The sequence below is a fragment of the Mus musculus genome, chromosome 14 (assembly GCF_000001635.26).
Source record: "Mus musculus strain C57BL/6J chromosome 14, GRCm38.p6 C57BL/6J".
Lineage (NCBI taxonomy): Eukaryota > Metazoa > Chordata > Mammalia > Rodentia > Muridae > Mus > Mus musculus.
Window position 1 is genome coordinate 118,109,571 of NC_000080.6, and position 23,780 is coordinate 118,133,350.

The 23,780-nt window shown below is 45.1% G+C and overlaps 1 protein-coding gene across 1 annotated transcript; it reads right to left on the reverse strand.

Moving 5' to 3' along the window:
* Positions 1-2,340: 2,340 nt before the first annotated feature.
* Tgds (TDP-glucose 4,6-dehydratase) lies at positions 2,341-23,195 on the reverse strand. The gene is made up of 12 exons (NM_029578.3): positions 23,074-23,195; positions 21,037-21,103; positions 18,653-18,721; positions 17,925-18,015; positions 12,149-12,291; positions 10,070-10,168; positions 8,167-8,226; positions 7,400-7,443; positions 6,509-6,674; positions 5,547-5,605; positions 4,743-4,840; positions 2,341-3,587 (listed from the first exon to the last, which is right to left on the reverse strand). The coding sequence occupies exons 1-12, from the start codon at positions 23,157-23,159 to the stop codon at positions 3,502-3,504; spliced, it is 1,068 nt and encodes a 355-aa protein (NP_083854.3). The 5' UTR covers positions 23,160-23,195; the 3' UTR covers positions 2,341-3,501.
* Positions 23,196-23,780: the final 585 nt, after the last annotated feature.

Here is a 23,780-nt window from a genome sequence, read left to right on the forward strand (position 1 = left end):
TCCTTAGACTTTCTTTCTAACATTATTTGAAACAAATCAGGAATTCTATAAAATCATTAATTAATCTAAACACCATTAATCCATGAAAGTTCATCTTCATGTTTATCTGCAGGGAATTTTCCCAATAGGGTGGGCTGATGCCCAGGAATCCTTAGGCTATGTGATGATAATGAGAGGAAAGGCACATTAGCAGCAAGAAGCAGTCCTGGGACGAAGTCTCTGGGGCTGTGCCTCTCCAGAGGGCACCCATCACAGCCATGCAAAACAATGAGCCATCTCCAGGAAACTCACCCACTTGCCACAGCCTTTCCTAGATGGCTTCTGTCAGTGGCAAGCTGGCCTGAGTCACACAGTGGGTTTTTCCCCATGAGTGATGATGCTTTTCTGCCTACAGAGCCTGAGCCAGCCTGCTCTCTGCCCACTTTCACACCTCTCATCTGCACTGTCATTGCTCTGGCCTCACATCTGCCTCCCTCAGGACCTGCGCTCCCCTTTCTCTGCAGACAACAAAGGAGCTAGAGGGAAGAGGTGTACACTGGAACCTCCCAGCATGGGCAGTGCGGAGGGCAGGGGAGGGGTGTCTAATGCATGTATTACTACTTAATTAAGGCTCAAATAAGTCATTTGAAGTCTTACTATGTAGTCCAGGCTGCCTCAAACTCATGATCCTCCTGCCTCAGCACTTAAAGAGTGGAATTGTAGGTGTGAACACCAAGCTCTTTCTTTCTTTCTTTTACCTACTTTGTTTTGGGCTGGCGCATGTAGGCTATGGTGCAATTGTGGAGTCAGAAGACAACTTATGAGAATCAAAATCAGGTTGTCAGGTGAAATGGCCTGCTGAGCCATCCCTGAACCCTCTTCCATTCTCACAGTATGGTGGTTTGATTAGATATGGCTATTGTGTTGGTTATGCGTGGTTGTCAACTTGACTGTATCTGGAATGAACTACAACCCAGAACTCATAAAGATCTCATGAAAAGAAATGAAAGAAAAGTTTAGGTCCAGGTGTGGTGGCAGAGTTCAAGGTCAGTCTACAGAGCAAGTTCCAGGACAGCCAAGCATAGGCAGTGAAAGAAATCATCAAAACCAGAAAACTAGTGAAGATGTAATTGAAAGAAGGGATCATGTTCCAGTCCTGGCAAGCAGCTTAGACCATGTGGCTCTACCTTTAAAGTCAAAAACAGAAGGCAACTGTTACTAGGACAACTGATGGTTGTTAGCTGGAGCTAAGAGATTAGCTAACAGTGATTAAGAAGAGACCAGCATCACTGAGGTGACATCTTCTGGAATGTTTTCTGAGAGCACAAAGAAGCTGTGTTCCAGAGATAACCAAGGTTGTACCTCATGCTGGTCTTAGTAATGTATGAATCACCCAGCTGGTACTGTTTTTGAAGTCATGAAGGGGGTCATGCAAGCAACTGAGACTTGACAATGTTAGAAACTAGGGAAGGCCATTGGTGAAGGCCCAGGACTGAAGGGGTCATGCAAAGCAGTTGAGGCTTGGCACCATGAAGAGAGCCTATGAGGGGCTAATGGTGAAGTTAGATGCAGCAGAAGACCCCAGCGTATTGGAGGTGCCATTACCATGGGATGGCAAGAACAGCAGCAGCAGTGGAGTCAGCCAGAGCCTAGAGCTACAGAGGGCAGAGCTGGAAAAGTGACCCAAACCCACTGGAGGAGCCCAGAAGATCATGTGTGGACCTCAGACATTCGAATAAGAAGTGGTGGAATTGAAATCGCCTTGCAGACCCCAAGATGTTAGAGATGCCAGAGCCATGGGAAACCTGCTAGGAAAGCTGCTAACAGGGAGTGGAACCAGCCCGGGAGAAACAATTGTGTTGCAGTCAACAACATTGAAAGGAGTTGGACATCATACATGGAGAAGCAGAGTTTGGAGTTTGCCCAACTGGTTTTAGTCTTGCTTTGGATGAGTGTTTCCTCACTATGATGTCTTAGAATGGTAATGTATACCTTGTAATGTTGGAAGTATGTGATCTGCTTTTTGCCCTTGCCTTAAGAGTCTGCCTGAGGTGAAAGTGAAGAGATTCAGGTTAATCTCACGGACAAAGAGCCTAGCATAGACTTTGTCTTGTAGTTTACTCTTGTGAAGAACATTTTACTCAAGCATAGAAAGTTGAGGAAGGAAAATACAAAATTTATGGTTTAAGGATTAAAGTGGCACCAGGAAGTAGAACAGAACTAAATTCTGAGTTTAAGGATATTAAATAGAATTAAGGGAGTAGTGACCCTGGGGCAAGGTCCCACTCAGCTAAGCTTATTGCTTACGCATTTGCAGTTGTAAAAGGGATAGTTACATTGTGCTGGGCATCATGATGACCTGGTTAGCATTTTCATTTATTCATAAGGAGATATGACTGTGTGTCAAATTGACAAGGAATGGATACCACCACATTAATGCATTTGTATGAAAGGCCCATAGAGAGTGGCACTATCAGGAGGTATGGCCTTCTTGGAGTAGGTGTGGCCTTGTAGGAAGAAGTGTGTCACTATGTAGGAGGGCTTTGAGGTCTCCTATGCTCAAGCTACTCCTAGTGTGACATACAGACTCCTTCTGGCTGGCTTTGAATCAAGATGTAGAACTTTTGGGTCCTCTAGTACCATGTCTGCCTGCATGCCACACAGTGATAATGGACTGAACCTCTGACACTGTAAGCCAGCCACAATGAAATGTCCTTTCTAGAAGCTGCTGTGGTCACAGTGTCTCTTTACAGCCATGGAAACCCTAAGATGAAATCTACATTCACAACAGAGCAACCTTTACTTTTGCCCACCCAATATCAGCTCAGTTACTTTTCAAAGTTGCACTGAAATCTTTAGGATACAGAGATTAAAAATGCATGATTATTTTTTTAAAAATTACAACAAAATAAAAAGACATTACTAAAAAAAAGCCACAATCTGCATTTAATATATTAAAATATATTGACACTTTCATAAATAAAACCATTATAAGTTGTAGATACATGATAAAATTTCTGATATGGGTTATATAAAATCAACTGATTTTAAAAATGTAAGAAATTTACATTTTACCTTTAAAATCCATTTAACTTAATTTTATACAATTACCAAAAGTTTAAAAATGCTAGATAGTCTTCCATTTTGCTCAACTTTTACATCATCAGACCCTAGGAAAGATTGGCAGGACAGAAAATCTGAGACCACCAGGTACTAGGGAAGGCTGGGAGCCAGCAGAAGTCCAAAGCAGCCCAGGATGCCATCCACAAAGTACCACTTCCTGCCTTTGTTCTCAGAGCCAGGGCCCTGTCCTGCTGGACCACTGCCTGAGTTCTAGGAGAAGTTGGCCAAGAGAAACTCCACAGTGAATGCTGGACCAATACTGAAACTGCTGAAGACTCTGTATCCCACCCAGTGGTGAGGGCATCGAGCGCAGCCCCGGAGAGAAGATGGCACTGCTTTAGGCACTTGATTCACATCGCTGTCTGAGGTAGGATGATGTCTTCGTCTCTGCAACGGCAGTTACATAAATGGTGGCTGGACTGGAAAGGGCTCTAATGCCTTTTCTGCATTCTTCCAGTTGTGAAAATTCTTTCGGTACCACTCAACTGGCAAGAAAATCAAGACAATGAAAAATTTAAAAACAGACATCAAATAGCCAGCATTTCCTGAGGCCCTACTATGTTAGCAAAGCCCCTTCTTCAAGCTGAGGTGAAGGTCAGCAGGTGACTCATCCCAGGAAGTCTGGGAAGTAGCAATGGGTGTGTCCTGCAGCACAGAGCCCCACCCCACCCCCGAGGGTAATGCAGAAGACGCTTGGATGTTAGTAATGTCCAGTGAAAGACCTAAGTCATACATGCTGGCTTTAAAGTTACTGTATAAAAAAGGGACGCTTGCGACAGGGGATCAGGAAGCATGAGATGACAGCTCTTTCTACAAACAGGTGACATCAGTTTACGGTGTGCACTATAAGCTTTTCCAGTAAGAACTACAAGTTTAGTTAAAAATGGAAGTTTCTTTGCCTTTGCTTTTTCAGCACCTGACCCAAGTATTTTGTATTTAAAGTTTTGAATCAGGACTCTTTTGTACATGTGGGAGAATCCTTTCCTACAAATACAATTCCTAATAGATTTTTTTATTGCTCTGTTTTGTTCTTTTGTCTTCTGAGACAGGGTTTCACTAATGCAGCTCTAGCTAGCCTGAAATTTGCTATATATACACCAGGCTGGCTTCAAACTCAGAGATCCTCCTGCCTCTACCTCCTGAAGGCTGGGATTAAAGTCATGTCAGGGTCCAAATAGTTTTAACACATACACACACACACACACACACACACACACACACACACACACACACACACACACACACACACAGTCGTATTTTACTAGGTTTTTATGTACATTTTGAATTTACAGAAACTTTCTTCAAACCTAAGCTCCCACTGACCTTAACACGGATCATTATTTTCAGGTCATCAAGGGAGAAGCAGGCTGCAGGAGAAGGGGACTTGGGATCAAGAGGGAAATGAAGAGCTGAGCACCCAGAACCAGCTCGGAGAGGCAGGCAGGCTCAGGAAGAGCAGTGAGAGCTAAGCCTACTGAGCGCCCGATGCTCAGGAGACAACTGTTTGACAGGAGGCGGAGCAGCTGGGAGTGCAGCCGCTCCTCACAGTGCCCTGCTCACTCTGGTGTTCTGGAAATGAGCGGTCTTTCCCTCCATTGGTCTGCACTGCTCCCTCCCCAGATGATCGCAGTACTACATACCTGTTTTCTTTATTCCTTCTTCCCATGGCACTTTGGGCTTCCATCCTAAACTGTGAATTTTTTCAGACTTCATTGGATATCTCATGTCATTGTGAGGTCTTGGAAGGCAAAGATTTAAGATGACACTGAATACACATTTGCACATCTGAGACAGAACGCACACTCACACGTCTTCATAATTCACATTACAACAAAATCACCCTGGAGGCATGCTTATTGTAGAAACATTTTATAAACATATAAAACCCATTATTACCAACGCCTGACATTCTCTATAGCCTATTCTTTCTAGAACTTACTTCAGCCATAATTTAGGTACAAATGAAGTACCTGACATATAGAAGAAAAATAATAAATGTCTGATGAGTGAAGAAATAAATCACACAAATATAAGTAACTTAGGATTCTTGGGTGTCAAGCTTAGGGCAAGATACTTTGTCTATATTGTAACTATAGCTTAGAATACTTTTCTAAGGAGATAATCGCCAGATTTCACAAGGGAGGAAACTGCACACTGGGAAAGAGTCCCTAAAACTTGAAGCCCACAGCTGAAAATAGCGCAGTCCTTAATCTCTATGACACTTAGGCTTGGGAAGGGAATTCACAAGTTAAACTATTTTTCTGACGAGTTCATACATCATATAAGCACCTATGGCTTCACCATCTTCACCGTATGTTCTGACTTGTCATTCATGTAGTCCACTCACCTGTCACTCACGTAGTCCACTCACTAGTCACTCACATAATCCACTCCACCAGTCACTCACATAGTCTACATACCTGTCTCTCACACAGTCCACTCACCTGTCACTAACATAGTCCACCCAGCTCTCCGTTTCAGACTCTGAATTGGTCTCTTTGATCTGTCAAATGAAGCAGACTTCTGAGCATGTTGAAAACGAGAGCCTCGAGCAACAACTGTATTTAATAGCTGACAGAAGCAGACGAGAAAGACAGCTGCCTCACAGCGGGAGGGAGCAGGACAGCAAAGGTTCTTCCATCCTGATAGCTTACACTTAGTCCACAGACCTCATCAAGAACATGGACTACATGAGCACGGGAGACGGGCGAAAGCCTAGGATGAACGTCCATGCTGCGGCCTCACAATTGTTTATGCTCCACTCGCTGTTCTGTGACTCTGACTATAGTGTTTCCCATTTCTGAAGCTCAGTACATCTTACAGCTAGAAGATGTTCTTTCCCTGAAGAACTAACGCTGTCTCACATGAAGGTACATGGTACACATAATCATGAATTATTTTCCCACGTGTTCAGTTTTAGTTAAGTGAACGGTATACAGTGACTCAGTGGTCATTTGCGTGAGAAATGTCCCCTATTCGCTAGTGTATTTGCATGCTTGGTCCCCCACTGTGGCCCTGCTTGGAGAAGCTACAGAGACTTCAGCAGGGGAGGCTGTGCCCAACAGAGGGCATCAGGCTTTCAGGTCTTACAGCCTCGCCCCACGTCCTGTTCTATCTCCCGTTTCCTGTTTGTGGATGAAAATGCATCCGGCCAACTTCCTACTCTTGCCTTCAAGCCATGCCCCCACATCCCGTTATCCCTCACCCCTGACATGCACACATGCACGTGCACACGTGCGCACACGCACACCCGTTAAGGACTCTATACCATAACCCAGCCTTCCTCATTAAGTCGCTTGTTTCACTACAGCAACAGGAACATCAGTAGCACAGATACTAACTAAAGTCTTCATTCCTGCCACGAATTCAGGGACAGCCTTGCCAGCGCCCTCCATGGCTGACATACCAGCTGTATTAGCTCTTTCGCAAGCTGGACGACCGACATCTCAAAGTTGGTCCCGATGTTGTAGATCTCGCCTGGCTCGCCCTTTGTGAGGACAGTGAGGAAGGCTTCTACCACATCAGCAGCATAGAGGAAGTTTCTCCTTTGAAGCCCTGATCCATGAATACAGCTAAGTGGATTAAAGGAGGCAGAATTGTAAGGTGCAGGACTAAGCCACGGCCAGCTCAACGCTGGGGAAGCCACTTCCAGAGGTCCTGGAAATCTCTGAATGAACAAATCAATTCCCTTAAATTTTCTTCCCCATTTCTTATATGTACCCAAACTTCTGAAGGATTCTTAATTTAAAAAGTGGAAAACATGGATCCCTAAAAAATATCTGTTAGTTTTACACCATCAATTCATTTTGAAGAAGTACCTAGGCTGGATGGGGTTGCACAGAACTGTAACTCCAGCCACCAGCGACTGAGGCAAGAGGCTCCATGTTCAAGGCCAGTCTAAGCAACTTCAAAAGTTACAAATGAAGTCACAGGGCTGGGAATGGAGCAGGGGCGGCAGCTTGTTAGCAGAGTGCCTGCCTAGGATGTACAAGGCCTGCCTTCAAGCTCCACAACCTAAGAATAATGTGTAAGGGAAGGGAAAATCTTAGTTTTATACTAATCATCTGGAAATATGAAACCAGACAGATGTCAAAACTTGATTTTCAAATTCAAACTTCTACAGCAAGTAAGTTCGGAATTTACCTCAGTAACCTCTGAGGACAGTTTAGTTATGAAACACACCACATGAAGTGGAGCAAGCATTCCTGCGCTGGCTGAACGCTGAGCCCATGGCCTCTGTGGCTCCAGGATTCCTAACTGAGCAGACGGCACATGAATGCAAAAGTAACCAACGTACCACTTCCTGTTGTGCTGCAGCAAGGATATGAACTTTGGAATAACCTGGAAGAATATTTAGATGTCACTTCAGACTTTGTAAATGACATTAATATGAATTTAAACTTGTAATATTAAAAATTATGTTATATGTATATGGATACATTCCAATTCTTTTAACCTAAATTCATGAAAAAATATAATATTTGGTGAGTAAGAGAACTTTGAGGTAGTTTGTGATTTCATAAAAACTTTATAATCAAATGATAGGTATCACGGGAATTCAGAAGTCTGCAGCCAGCACTTGCCAGCTCTTTGGTGACTTCCCACATAGAGGCAGGCAGGCACCATCTCTCACTTTGTCCCTTACGTATAAGCACCCACACAGTAAGTCCAAGCTCCCCACAACTCTGCCTAATTGGCCTTTAACCTCTGTATGCCCGGACACATCTGTAGACAGTCTTAAGTGCTGTATGGTGCTTTAGAATCCAAGGAAGACAACACATGACCACACACATCCTCACACTGGACCCTAAAACTCCTGCGTTTTCATTGCATCCCCACTTTAGAGACAACGGCTGTAAGACGTAAAGGCATGGCAGCTGCAGTGCGCCAAGCTGCTGCTGTCTCCAGGCAGTGTAAGTCTGAAGAGATGCGCATGCAGCCTGCACAGCGCATGCAATTATGCAGCCACAGTACAGATTACCTCAGAGAAATGACCATGAAGAGAGTATTTCCAATAATGTTACAACCAGTAAAAACCACTACAAATTTAGAAATAACCTTTACCTTTTCTGGATACTGATGTGGTCCATAGACGTTGCTGCTTCTCGTGATGACAACTGGGAACTTAGAATAAATATTCAACATCAGTGACAACCGGGTTATTTTAAAATATACAAAGTTTCAAAACACTGGTGTCTAAATGACCCATTATCAGCACATACTGAAGGGTCTGTCTGAGGTAGGTAGGTAGGTATGGGTGTGTGTGTGTGTGTGTGTGTGTGTGTGTGTGTGTAATGTAGCATATAAAAAGATTATTTGTAATAATATATATTATCTTACGTGTTTTTATTGATCATTTGGGAATTTCCCGTTGTGAATCCCAGTAACTCCCAGTCCTCTCAGACCCTCCCACCCCATGCTCCAGCTGACAGTGAAGTGAGGAAAGCTTCCTCTGCAGTGTACTGATGACTGCAGACCCACAGTTGAGGAGGAGCGACATAGAAGCTTCTGTGACAACCTCCACTGCCACCCCGACTCTTCCAACAAGAGCTAAGTCTCACAAAGACGGCTCACACCCGTATTCCTGACACTCATGAGCGAAGGCAGGAGGATTCCTAGCTCATGGCCAGCCTGAGCTATGTAATGAGACCCTGGTTTTGTCTTTTAAAAGTCAGGCCTGGTTGTCCATGCTTTTAATACTAGAATTCAGGAGGCAGAGACTGGTGGATCTATGAGTTTGAGGCCAGCATGAGGCCACATAATAAGACCATATTTAAAACAAACAAACAAACCCCACACAGACTCAGATACACACAGACACAGGCACACACAGACACACACATAGACACACACAGACAAACACAGACACACACAGACACACACACACACAGAGCATGGGGCTCAGATAAAGGCAGAGCGTCTAACAGGCTTCTTCCCTAAGCACGGAGGCCTTCCTTCCACATGATCATTTCCAAGATAGCTTCCAGCAGTCTACACTTAGTTACACAATAGATACCAAGTTGGCTCTCTCCACTGAATCAACTCTTACAAGTAAACAGGCCCACCACAGAGAGCAGGAAGAACCTCTTGCTTGTGTTTCTGACCCTCCCCTAGTCCCTGACCACAGCTGATGGGAAGGCGAGTGGCTGTACGGCATGGGGGCTGCTAGCACTTGTTTTCCTGCAACTCTGGTATGGCACTGTTAGAGCCAGCAGACATAACTCTACAAGTCTACTCATTATGGAGCCCAAACTTGTGAGTCACACAGGAAAGCCACTGCCAGGAAAGGGGCCTTGTAGGATTTCCCAGGTGCTGCTTCTCCTAGACCCGCCATGTTCTACTACTGAAGCAGGGTGAAGTATGTCCCAGGTGAGTGCTTTCCTGGGGAACTGAACAAGACCTTGTCCGTGCCACGTGAGAGTTCGATACTCATAGCCCCTATACCCACATTCAAGCCAGGTCTTCCATGCCAAAGCCAGCTTAGAATTTTAAAACTTACGTCCACACTTAATGGTTTAAGGTTTCAGAAGTCAGGCCTGGTGACGATGGCCAAAGTATTTGCTGCCAAGCCTGAAGGCCGGAGGCAAGGAAAGAGCTGCCACACGCCACGCTGCCCTCGACTGCCACATTCACACTACAGCTCTCACACACTCACTCACTCACACACACACACTCACACACACACTTACACACACTCACACTTACTCACACTCACTCACTCACTCACACTCACACGATAGATGATAGATGATAGGGGGGTGGGATGGGTGACTGTGTAGGTAACATATAGTAGAAAGATAGGTAAATAGATACATGCATAGATGAATGATTCATAGATAGATGGTAGGTAGGCAGATACATACGTACATACATAGATACATACATACATACATAGATGCATACATACATAGATACATGCATACATACATAGATGAGTGATACACAGACGACACAAAGCAGCTTTTACCTTGTACCTTTCCCAGTAAGACTGCACAAAACATTCAGCAGCTGCCTTGGATGAAGCGTAAGGGTTTGTAGGTTGTTTGGGGGACGATTCATCAAACTCCTAGTTTTAAAAGAACACATATGAATCACACATACTCTCTAAGTGGAAAACATATTACAAGGTCTAAGCATGTGGCTCAACAGTAGTCAGGTCACATTTAAGAGGACCTGGGTTTGACCCCAACTCATACACAGTGCATACTCAGTACTCCACAGACACATGTAGCAAAACAAAGTGGAAACCAGCCATGCTACCAGTGTGGAATGTCAATCACTACATCTAAGAGACCGTCTCTTGCTCTGGTGGTCACATCTGCAATCCCAGCACTTGGGAGGTGGAGGAACGAAGGCCAGAGTTGAAACCCTGTCTCAAAGGACAAAACCCAAACCAACACAGGGATATCTTGAATCCTAATCAGGGAAGAACAAGTGCAGAGGTCCTAAAAGGCCAGTGTGTGGGAAAAGAAATTCAAGTCGAAGTTACTGAGCTGGTTGGAGGCCATTTTAAATCAAACCTATACTGTCAACCATTTAAAACTAAGTACTTATTACTAAATATATGTGTGTGTGCATGGGTTTATGTGCACCACATGTATACAGGGACCCATGGAAACCACACAAGGGCACCCGTATCCTAGAAGTGGAGTTACACTGATTGTAAGCAACCACACAGATATCAGGAACCAAGCCAGGGTCTTCTGTAGGAGCAGAAAGTGCTCTTAATCAGTGAGCCACAGCTCCAATGTCATTTATTATTTTGGAGACAGACTGTTACTAAGTAACACAGGCTAGCTTTTAACTTAGGATCCTCTCGCTTCAGCCTCCTAAACTCAGACTATAGACCTGGTCACCAGGTCTGTGCCTCCAGGCCTGGCTACAATGTCTTTACGCCCTTCTTGGGAGGATAAGCCACTGCCTTTGTCCGTCTTCTGGTAGCTGTTGACAGCTACTGCTGCAACAGGCTGAAGCTCACCACTGAAAGGGTCGTCAAGCAAAATCATGGAGTTATTTAGTCATAAAAATGATCATCAGAGTAGCCTCTATAATAGAGATGAGCTATACACTGTACTGGTACCAGGCACAATGATAGGAGGGAGAAAGTTTCTATAGCATCCTTTTTGTGCAATCATAAATAACTCAAGTTTCCTGACTAGAAGACAGCTGCAGAGCCTTGGGACTGGAGCACTGGAACAGAGCCTCTCTCAGTACCTGACACTGTTGACTGCTTTCTATAAGCACGGGCCTGAAGCTCATCCAGAAAGCAGAACCATCTGCTGGCTGATGCCACAGCAAATGTCCATAGACTGGAAATGGCTAAGAGGGGCTGGGGTGGAGAGATGGCTCAGTGGTTAAGAGCACTGACTGCTCTTCCAGAGGTCCTGAGTTCAATTCCCAGCAACCACATGGTGGCTCCCAACCATCTGTAATGGGATCTGATGCCCTCTTCTGGTGTGTCTGAAGACAGCTACAGTGTATTCATATACATAAAATAAATAAAAAAATTATACAAAAATATACTTAGCTAGAGGAACTGCAGTTTTCCTGGGTAACAGCTGGGTGCTAACACATCAACCATGGCACTGATTTGAAGATGAAAACTTCAGAAATATGAGGAGCCATCCTCTTTTCTACCTAATTAAATTTCTGACTGCCATTAACTCTTTCGATCTGTACAAGATCACGACTACACAGGGTGGTACCTGTTTAGATACTATCTTAACCACTATAATGGTTAGAAGTAAGCATACAGCAACTGTTACCTGAATACAGATTTTTTAAAAATTTTTTGAGGCTTTTTCTTTTTTAAACCAGCTTCCTCATCCCTGACCTTCTAGTGTGTCTCCTGCCCAGAGGAGGGGGTGAACAGGGCAGGCCGCAGCCTCGGAGATGATGTCATTGTGCTGTAAGCCTAGGACAACACGTGAGGTCTGCTGCACACAGTAGGTGAACCTTAGCCAGCCAGACGTCCATCCAGACAGACAGACAGACAGACAGACGTCCGTGCTGGTACCCAGTAAGCAGAATACCCTCCCAAGCTTACCTGGTCGAGACTGCCACCATAAACTTCATCTGTGCTGACGTAAATAAATTTCTCCACTCCGGCTTCATAAGCAGCATTTACCAAAACATGAGTACCATAAACATTGACGTACGTAAACTCAAAGGCACGGACAAATGAAAGATCTAAAAGAGACGAGAGAAAAGCTACAATACTTCTGTTCATGGGAAAAACCAAATGGCAACCGACTGACTGGGGTGTCAGAGAGCTCACTGCCCACTGCTCACCACAGCTGCAGCAGGTTAGGAAATAGCACAAAAAAGGGCAGCATGGAGCCTGGCGCCTTACTTAATCTTGGCCATGCATCCCACTCTTGTTTTAATACTGCACTTGGCATCTAGCAACCTAAAACACACCAAATCCCTCCTGCATTGGGCTACACTGCTTCTGACTACACATACACAACTCTGAACAATAGCACAAGTTTCTCCACCCCTAAAAATAACCACATTTAGATAGTTTCTCCTCAAATATATTCCTGATATATCTGGATACAAGACAGAAAGGCCAATGTGGAATGGACTGGGGTGCACGTGCAGGAAGGTGAAGAAGGGCCTCCTAGTAAACTCTGAGGGTCAGTTACCTATTGACTACCTTATATCTATGCATAATTGGGCCACCTATGAGTAAAACCAGATGCATCATGGGGAGGGACATGAAAATTAGGAGAAATGATTATCTGACGTAATCTATCAACCGAGACAGACAGACAGCGAACGCATGCACCTCAGCAGCCAGCTCCTTGCCTATCCTCTGTCAGCAGACATCGGAGCCTGGGCCCTGGAGCACCCTGTCCACATGGCCCACTGTCAGGCTGTCAGGACAGGCGTGTGGGCACAGGATGTCAATCGGTGGAGGAAGAGTGCCCACAAGCACGTGTGATGCTGGTGCCCAGTGCAGCCAGGACAGGGATGCGGAGGAGCCCGAGAACAAAACAGAAAAGCCTAAGCTAGAAACAACATAAAAAATATATGACAAGGTAGGAAAACTACTTGAACTTACAGGAGATAAACAGGCCATATCAACAACCTACAAAAGATTTATAAAGCCAGGTAAGACTAGCCCCACAGTAGCATGTATACAAGACACAAATAGTGTAAACAATGGTCCTTGAGCTAATAATGCTCAACTTCACTTGTAATAAAGAAAACAAATTTAAAACTCTTATTCATCAGACTAATGAAAAATCAATATCTGAAGCCAGGAGATGGCTCTGTGGCTAAGTTCTTTCAGATTCAACCGGCACCCACATAGCCAATGAACACGTGCTCCCTGTTCTAGGGGATCTAATGCCTGTTCAGACGCCCACAGATTCCTGCACACACGCAGTGGGCAAACACACTCAGGAACATATACAAAAGAAGACAGCACTTACAGGATGTGAAAAGATACTTTGGAGGTGAGACTAAGCAGGGTGGATGAACACACTTCTGCATCCTGGGCTACTGCAGTGGGTCCCAACCTTCCTAATGCTGAGACCCTTTAATACAGTTCCTCCTGTTGTGGTGACCCCCAGCTGGAGAACTACCTGCATTGCTTCTTCCTAACTCTATATTTGCCACTGTTATGAATCATAACGCAAGTATCTGATATGCACAATATCTGATATGTGACCCCTATATGATAGGCCACTCTCCTCTCGAGGGTGTTGAGCGCATAGACTAAGAGCCACTGGTCTACAACAATGGAGTCAAAATTGGAGGAAGGCAATCTGGTGATATGCAGGCTGCACTGATATATACACGAATCCCCTAATCCAAGCCTGTGAACTACACCTGGCCCTTACTTAGCACATCAGGATGTGACCATGTTTGGAGACTGACGCTAGGGGGACATACACAGAAGAATAGCTGAGGTGGAAAGTTCTGGTTTCTTTGGAAAGTCAATTATATCCAAATAGGTTTAGCTGGGGCACACAGATGAAAGGCTATTTTGCTACAGCAGATATGTGAAAGGATTCGTGAGTTTGGAAGGAGTGTAAATGTGACCCCACAGACAGTGGGAGCTCAAGCACGGGTTCACTTTGCTCTGCATCACTGGTCTTTGCTGACAGCACACATGTATTGGTCTGCCTCACACTGTATAGCTGGGTTTCACTTGTAGTGATGTCCTAGAGAGAAACACACCACCAAAGAACTCTCCTGAGGTTCCTGCCATTTCTGGCAGTTTTCTGCAGTGGACTTGGGCCGGTTGGTGATACTTGCAGTTTCTTCTGAATCGAGCTGCCCTTGCTGGTTTGTGGGTCATGACTGCCAAGTGAACTGGTATGCTGACTCGTATTTGGTTTGTTATTGGACTGAATTGCTGATATCCTGAAAATGAAAATTGGGCTGGCTCCCAAAGAACTATTTCTAAACAGGTCTACTTCCCTGTGATCCCAGTCCTAATAACTTTTCTCTTTCACTACTTCTTCTGAGTGGTGGGCTAGGGGAGAGGTTGAACCCTTATTAAAGTAGGTTGAGAAAAATTTGTGCCTACAAAAAGCCATGTTAGGAAAGTATCAAAGGCAGAGCATGCTGGGAAACCACGAAGATGGGCACAGGACATCCTGCTTCACCGGAGATTAGGACGATGTCAAAGGCTACTAAAGCTATGCCAAAGAGGATGTAAGAGGCAACCAAACGCTGCTGCCAGTGGCTAACAGTAGGTGTGAATGCCAAAACCACAGCACCACAACCAACTAAAGCAAACAAGAAATAAAAGTAGCACACCCCTTCAATCCCAGTACTTGGAAGGCAAAGGCCAGTGAATCTCTGCGAGTTTGAGGAAAGAAAGAAAGAAAGAAAGAAAGGAAGGAAGGAAGGAAGGAAGGAAGGAAGGAAGGAAGGAAGGGGGAGGGAGGGTGGGTGTTGAAACCTCATGAATTCACAATGATACTTTAAAGAAAGGGAAGGGACCGAGTAAGTACAGCAGACCCCAGCCCGTGGGTAACAAGAAGGCACCCGGCTGGCTGCCAGCATCAGCTGAAGCTCCAGGTGCCTAAGAACTGATATGAAGAACCTGCTTAGAATTCTGATTAAACATATGACTGGATTAAAAGACTATGAGAAAAACCATCATTTCCAAAGCTCAAATACACCTGTTGACGACATAAGATAGCGCTGTAGAAAACACTAAGACTGATCTACAGTGGAACTGAAAACAAAACAAAAACAAACTAAACACAGCAGACTGAAAATCTTAGCTAAAAACAAGGCTGGGCATAAACAAAGCCAAGGTGCATGACCTGGGAAGAGGGCAAAGGTTTGTGGAGTTTACACTCTGAAGGGCTGACTGCACTGTGTAAGGTGCCCACAAACACACTACCATCCAAAGCAGCAGTGGGAAGGAGAAAAGAAACCAATTCCTAGCTAGTCTCTGAAAGACAACAAGAGGGTAAATGCCATGGACGACCACGTAGGTTTTTCAAAGGAAGGAAAACCTAGGCTGAGGATGAAGCTCAAGGATAGAGTGCCGATAGCCAGCATGCACAGGCTAAGCCACAGACAGACAGAGTGCTACAAATAACCGCATAGAAAAGACCAGCCATAGTCATGCCGACTATAAGGATTTCAAGGCAGTCCACATCACCAAGGAAGAAACATCAGAGCTGGGGAGGTGGCTCAGTGGGTTTGAGGTCTTGCTGTGCAAGCATGAGGATGTGCGTTCAAATCCCAGTACCACACACTGCACATGTCTGTAATCTCAGCACCACATACACACTACGCATGTCTGTAATCATAGCATCACATACACGCCGCGCATGTCTGTAACCCCAGCACCACATACACACTGCGCATGTCTATAATCCCAGCACCACACACTGCGCATGTCTGTAACCCCAGCACCCGCTACAAATAACCGCATAGAAAAGACCAGCCATAGTCATGCCGACTATAAGGATTTCAAGGCAGTCCACATCACCACATCACCAAGGAAGAAAGATCAGCGCTGGGGAGATGGCTCAGTGGTTTTGAGGTCTTGCTGTGCAAGCATGAGGATGTGCGTTCAAATCCCAGTACCACACACTGCACATGTCTGTAATCTCAGCACCACATACACACTACGCATGTCTGTAATCATAGCATCACATACACGCTGCGCATGCCTGTTATCCCAGCACCACACACACACTGCGCATGTCTGTAATCCTAGCACCAGGGAGTGGACACAGGTAGAGCTCAGCAGTTCTTGGCCACCCAGCCTGGACCAAACTGTGAGTTTCAGATCTATTAAGAGACCCTGTCTCAGAGCACAACAGAGTAAGACATGGGACGTCCTCCTCTGGCTCCTGCATGTGCCAGCCCAGGAACATGTACCTGTTCAAATGTACATACATACAAACATCTCCTCCCTACCCCCCCCACTCCCGCCTCTCTCTCATGCACATACCACACACACATACATATTGCATACACACATGAAAATGTGATATCATAAAGATACAGGTTCAGGGAGCTGGGAATACAAACTTGATTACCACTTCTCAGTTTGCTTACTAAAATATCTCTCATTAAGATATTTCAATATGAAAAATGTAAACAGGCATTTTTAAAAAAAATGGACAAATAATTTCAACAGAATTTTATAAAAGAAATTTAAATTATCAAAAATAAAAAACCCACATAATCTCCCTACAAACCTGGGGAAATATAAATTAAAGCTAATGAGAGTTGGCCGCAGAGAAACAATCTGACAGGAGCCACATGTCAGCACGGCTGCCCTGCAAACCTGCTTGTGACATCCTCACTACTGAAGCAAGCAAGCCATGACCCGGACAGACGTCAGACAGAAAGTGTACTAGCCAGGGACACGAGCCAGGACAACAAAGTTCCCAGCAATACTGCTTAAAAGTGCCCAGAATTGAGAGCAACACAATGACCAACAAAAGTCAAAACACAACTACAGGCTACCACAACCCACAGTACCCACAACCAGCCACCCAGTATCTACAAGTACAGAAATTGACAAAAATGTAAAAATCCTGCATGCGTGTGCACCAAGGTGTGTTTGCACACATACACTTATAGTGCAAGATTTAAAAACAGCCCACATTAGGCTAGTAGACAGCAAATCCGTAGAGAAGAGCAGAGGAAAGCATGGGTGTGAGTGTGGCAGAAGCAGGAGAGCGCTCCTGCCAACTCCTGCCAGCTGCTTCCGCAGCATCGCTGCCTCTGCTTGCGTGAGGGCAACACGAGTGGCCACGTTACCGTTACCTATCTAACTAAAACCTCCTAAATCTATGTCGTGTTTCCTAGGGAAAGGCTACCTGAGTTATTAAAACAGCATCTCAATTGCACACAGTGATCCAGATAATGTTCTTTGGGGCACCCGCCACTCAAGAGGAATGACATAAAACTGTAATTAAAGGCTCATCTCAGTCCTTCCTTTCAGAATTAACCATTAGTCTGAATTTGATTCAACTCAAAGTTTTTAAAGCCACTTTTAATGTTCCACATCAACACACATGACGAAACTGTGACCTATAAGAAGTGCCAGTTATCAGGGCTGAGCAGGTGGCTCAATCGACAACGTGAGTGGCAGTCAGCTCAGGCGTGAGAAGCTAAGTTTGATTCCTGAACCCTCATAAAAAAACAAAAACAGAGCCTGATTCTTCCTGTCAGAAGGTACAGTGTGGGGCTGCGTTTGCTGGTGCCACAGGAATATCCCCTTTCAAAGACTCTGAAGTTCCTGCTTAGTCAACCTATTCCTGAACTTGGGATTTATTCACTAGGGAAGGAAAATGCCAGTGGCAACCACAGTATAAGGCAGTGCTTACCTACATGTGTCTGTGCAGCAAAGTGCAGTACTATATCTATTTTCTCCACTTCAAACAGCAACTTCACAAAGTGAGAATCACAAATGTCACCCTGCACGGAAAGGCAGACATGGAGAGGCGGGTTCCTTAGGTGCTCATATCTGTAATAACCAGCTTTACTTCAACACCCCCTCCAGCTCTCACCCCTAAACTCAACAGAGAATGTCTCCAAGTCAGGCAAGCAGCCAGGCAGGTGTAAAAACAATGTAGTTCTTTGACATCTTAGAACACATGTATTTAATTCAAAATATTTCTGAAAATATGCTTCAAGTAATCTTTCTGTTGAGTACCAACCTGTGCTAAATATTGTGCTGGCTTCTATCACCTACTTGCAAAGCTGGAGCATCCAGGACATTTTTTAGCATTAAGAAAAAGAGCCCTTCTAGAGAGCAATACTAAAACGATTTAAAACATCACAAAAGCTGGAGTGATCCTGGAAAGTGTGCCATCACCACTAACTACCCTACAGCACCGGCGCTCGCCTGCAAGTGTGACTCACGTCATCGTCACAGCACCCAGAGGTCTGCCAAGGTCCCCAAATTCCAGCTGTTTTCCCTCTAAAAGCGGAATTCTCCATCAGGAACTACTTCTGGAATTACCTGACTTTTAACATGTTTGTAACACAAAAAGCTTATGGTTTCTGCAAGACTAAGAGGCACTGTCAAGTGCCCGTAACAAAACTTCCGTACCTGTATAAACTTGTAGTTTTGCTTGTTAGAGACTGGTTCCAGATTCTTCAAGCTTGCACAGTAATCCAGCTTAAGAGAGAGAATATCGGTGAGGAAACGGGACAAAGCAAGCTCTTTCTACAATGTGTCAGTTTAATTTAAAGGTCGTTACATGTTTAACACTATGAAACAAGAACAAGTCTTCCTAAGGTTTCGCACAGTTTTACGCCTTTAAAATTTCTGACCTCCTAAAAGTAAAAGCAGGTCACTGTTACTTCTCAGAAGAGCAAACTCCAAGAGCAGCTGTTACAAGTTTCTCTTTAAAAATGTTCCTGTTCTAACCGTCCTCTGAGAGGCTCCACCTAACAGCAGACAGAAACAGATGCAGAGACACACAGCCAGGAACTCGGGGAATCTCGTGGAGGAGTCAGGGGAAGGATTGTGGGTTCCAAACAGGAAAGGGACTCCACAGGAAGACCAGCAGAGTCAACTAACCTGGACCCTTGAGAGCTCCCAGAGACAGAACCAACAACTAAGAGCAAGCATGGACTGGACCTAGGCCTGGCACATATAAGTAGCAGACGTGCAGCCTGGTCTTTATGTGGCTCCCCCAGTGACTGGAATGAGGGCTGTTTCTGAATTTGTTGCCTGCCCGTGGATCCTATTCCCTAGTATGGCTGCCTTGTCAGGCCTCAGTACTACTCCTGCAATGACCGATTTATAGGGGCTTAGGGGAGGGCGAGAATGGGGGGAATGGGAGAAGGACCTGTGACAGGCGGGTACTAGGAGGAGGGGGGCTGATATTGGGGCGTTAAGTAAATAAATAGATTAATTAAAAAAGAAAGAAAGAAAAGCCGCTGCTTAAGCTCCCTTCAGCAGCTGTAGCTAGAGAAGCTTAGTTCTCAACAGGAAAGGAACAAGCACTTGAAGATAAAACTCCTGCTTTAGACATATCTTCTTCGGCTACCGTGGTAAATAGTGAATGTATTTGAAAAAGAGCTAGCTGAGACTGGAGAGATGACTCGGAGGTTACAAGCACTACCTGCTTGCCGTTCCAGAGGACCAAGCACGAGCTGCTGTTCGAGATGACCTGAGTTTGGTCCCCACCACCTACATCAGTGGCTCACAACCACCTGTGACTGCACTTCTGGTGTTCCAGATGCAAGACCTCTGGCCTTTGAGGGCAACTACACGCATAAACACATAGCCCACATGCAGAACACACACCCCCACCCATAGTTTATTAGTTTTTATTTTTATTTATATACTGTGAGACAGGGTTTCAGTATGTGCCATTGGCTGCCCTGGAATTCCCTATGTAGACCAGGCCGGCCTTGAACCCACAGAGATCCACCTGGCTCTGCTGGTTGTGGTTTTACACAGTAGAAGGATTTACTAAAGAGGCAGATATGCAAGAATCAGAAGTTAAGGGGTAGCCTGGGCTATACCTGGAGAGTGGGCCGGATGACTCAGTGGGCACAAAGGTACTTGCCACCAAGCCTGAACCCAGGAGTCACATAGGGAAGGAAAGAACTATCACCCACAAACGGTCCTATGATCTCCCTACATGCCAGCTATAGCTCACGGATGACCCTGCCCCCAAATAAATAAATGATATGGAAAAGAACTCTGCTTACCTCTTTAGAACATTAAGACGGGAAAAATATGCCGAGAGTTAATGACTATTCTTTGCCTGCACATTTTTTACCACTGTGTTTTATAAAAATAAGAAAACCATTTGTATCTTTTGTTCAAACTAAAGAATCATACTCTTTATGGAGACTTTAACCATGACTTCAAGACTGTCAAGACTAAATTATTTTCACTGTTTTGTTTGTTTGTTTGTTTGTAGACAGGATCTCATGTGCTCCTATGCTGGCCCTGAACTTGCTGTACAGTTCAAGGGTCACCCTAAAGTTCAGACCCTCCTGCCTTGACCTCCCCAGGGCTCAGATCATAAGCAAGTGTCGCAGCAACTGGTTTTCGTTATAGTCTACTGCTAAAAAGAAATATGCATACAGATGTTTCTGGGAGGTAGCAATTATAAAATCAAAGTTAATTTTACAAAGCCAATACCCTCTCAAAATAGTAATCACAAAATTATAGTATATATAGAATTTTTAAAAGGTAAAGCTTTTCTTTGGCTAAAAATACTGCACTTAAAAACATTGAGTTTGTAGGCTAGCAAAATAAAAGTTTCAAAAGCTTTGACCTAAGATTAAACACAGCACGAACACATGACAATGCAGACCCTGAGAGGCTGGGACGACCACAAAGAAAACACAGGAGGAGAATGTCTTGCCAGGCGCTACTCTTCCATTCCCTGGCACTGCTGCCTAAAGCTCCCTGGCTTGGAGGTAAATGGAGGTCGGATTTTAGCACACGAAGCTCATCTGCATACTTACCTTGTCTAGATTTACGATCATATAGTCGGGATAATCCTCTACTAGGGAGACAATCACATGGGACGCACTACAAGAAGACGAGATCTTTGTGAGTGGCAAGCATTAACCTCCCTCGATTCTTAACATCCCCTAAGCCGTGGCGTGGTGCGGAAATAGTAAGAGGTAACGCACCACACACAGGCACTTTTAACCCTATAAACAAACTCTTGTATCTTCCCTGTGCCACATAAAACTGCCTGGCACTGAGAATGAAGAAAAAGCAAGTTTAATCAAAGGATGGAACCCACACATGCCGTGAGTGTGAGCACAGGAAATGTAAAATCTGGTCGGGGTAACTGCACAAGTCCAGTTTGCTTTCCAAGGCCTGGGGTGGATTTATACAGATAACAAATGACAGCATACTCACTGTCATTTGCCTATGCTTACAGTGACTTCTGCAACTGCTCTCTTGGTACTATACTATAAGTTGGCTTGTGTAAGCCTAAAATCTCAGGAGGGCTCTGGACTAAACCCAGGTTTCCTAGATTAATGATAGCTGAGTTTGAGCTTGGTACTGACAGTGGTTCCTGGAACTCAGAGGACCCTGAAATGGAGCTATCTCAGTAAAAGAAACATATATATATATAAACATATTTTGGGCTCTGGGGAGTAATGGCTAGCACTGGCCAATTGTAAAGGTGAAGTTTGTTCTTGGTGAAAAACTTCACTTTCCTTCATTTTCTAGGACATTCTTTGTGAACAAGCCCTTCCATGCAAGTACATGCATTTCCCCACGTACACGTCTGTTAATTAAGTGAATCTCAGCTTCCTGCTACCTACTCTCAGCAAAGTGTCTGTGGATTTAAAAGGCCCACTGCATGTTCTTGGGCAGTAACCAAGACTCTCTGACCCCTCCCCATGCAGGAGACACTACAAGGACAGAACTTCCTGTGGATCGCTCACGCATCCATCCACTCAACTCTTACAGAAGACCTTCACGATATGGCCCTGACCTTTCTTTCTGTGGGAGCTTAATGAACATCAGTCTACTCTCACACAGTTTATACTCTAGAAGAAGGGCAAGGCCATAAACAAGTAAACACAAGTACTCAATGTAATTTCAGGTAGTGCTGAGTGGATGGGTGGCCTAAGGTGTTCCCATAAGCACTCTGAAGGTGATATGCGGGTAAATTAACAGCCTATGCAACTGCCTCAAGTCGGGAAGCAGCACTAACCTCCTGTGCTCCGAGAAGCCTGAGAGGGTTGTGGGCGAGTACAGAAAAGCAAGAGACTAGGTTGGGAAGCAGGGCTCGAGCACCCGAGTCTTCTAGATCGGATAAAGACCCTGGACTTTCATTACAAGTCTCACAGAAACCATGACTGTAAAACTCTATGCAGCTGCATCTATCTCACTTAGGAACACACTCTACAAAGTGTAAAGAAAACGCGCGAGATCAACAGGAGAGGGATAGTAGCAGTGTTCTAAGGAAAAGGAGGCAGGGAACAGAAGTCAAATTAAGAATAAGCTTTGACACAAATAGAAAGGACAGTTTCACGGTAGGTGGGTGTGAGCCTCAAACAGGTTGGGAATAACAAAGGATTTGTAAACAGTTTCTAAAAAAGAGAAGACAAGACAAAGAGTCCCATTACGATCGATCCTCACATCGTGTAGAGGCGAGCTTTTGGAAAGGCCTTCATCTGCTGGCCGGAGCTTTGTCAGAGAGCGGGAAGAAAAGGGAATGAAACTGATGTGTGCTTCTCAGAAAAGTGACAGGTGGTAAACACCCCCGGGCAGGTAGGGGGTGGGACAGCAGCAAGGCACTCCTGAGTTCCCCTTTTTGTGGGGAAGGTGTTAAAGAAGTCGCATTTTCGAAGCAACCTCGTCTTGGCTGGCCAGAAAGTGAGGGAAACCGGATGGACATCCGGGCTGTGCATTGGGACCCTCCCCATAACGGATCTGCAAAGTCGTGGACCCGAAGTGCAAAAGACAAGGAGAACCGCAGGGCAAGGTTAGGATTTGTGGGGAGAAACTTCTCAGCCACCAGCACCGTTACCTACATGAAACCAGCACCCCCGGTCACCAGGACCCGCTTCGCGAAGCTGCCGGGAGGACCAGAACGCTCCTCCCGGCTCGCAGCGGACATCTTCAGCTCTGCAGAGCCAGCGCCGTAAAGCGCGGCGTCTGAAGAACCGAGGGAAGCAGCTTCACGACGCTTTACGACATGCCCCGCCCCCGACACGTTCAAAGGAAGTCGCAGAGGCTTCCGGGTTCTCCCAGACCCCAAAAGAGGGGCGGAGCCGGCAGTGGCACTGCGCAGGCGCGCACTCTCTAGCCCATAGTCACCAGCTAGGAGAAATTAGGGTCATTGGTACTAGGGTCTGGAATATTTTCTAAGCAAGTGTCACCAGCATGGATTACTACTATAGGTGCTTAGAAATTCGGAGTTATGAATCGATGCCTTCATTTTTGAACTTCAGCTATGCTCATAGACTAACACCCAGCTGAGCAGAATCCTCTAGAATGTATGCAGTATGGAAATGGAAAGTTGCATTGCAAAATTATGTTTCACTGTTGTAAATACTGTCACAAAAGGCGAAGGCCGCTTGCAATCATGATAAGTAAGTTTTGCAGAGTTCCCTGGAAGGTTTTACTCTCTTCTCTTGTCTGCTCACTGTGCCCCAATCCTGGTCCTTCTTGCTCTTATTTATATTACCAGGTGTTCTTCCCTGGTCTACCTGCCCTTTCCTCGGATGTCTGACTAGTG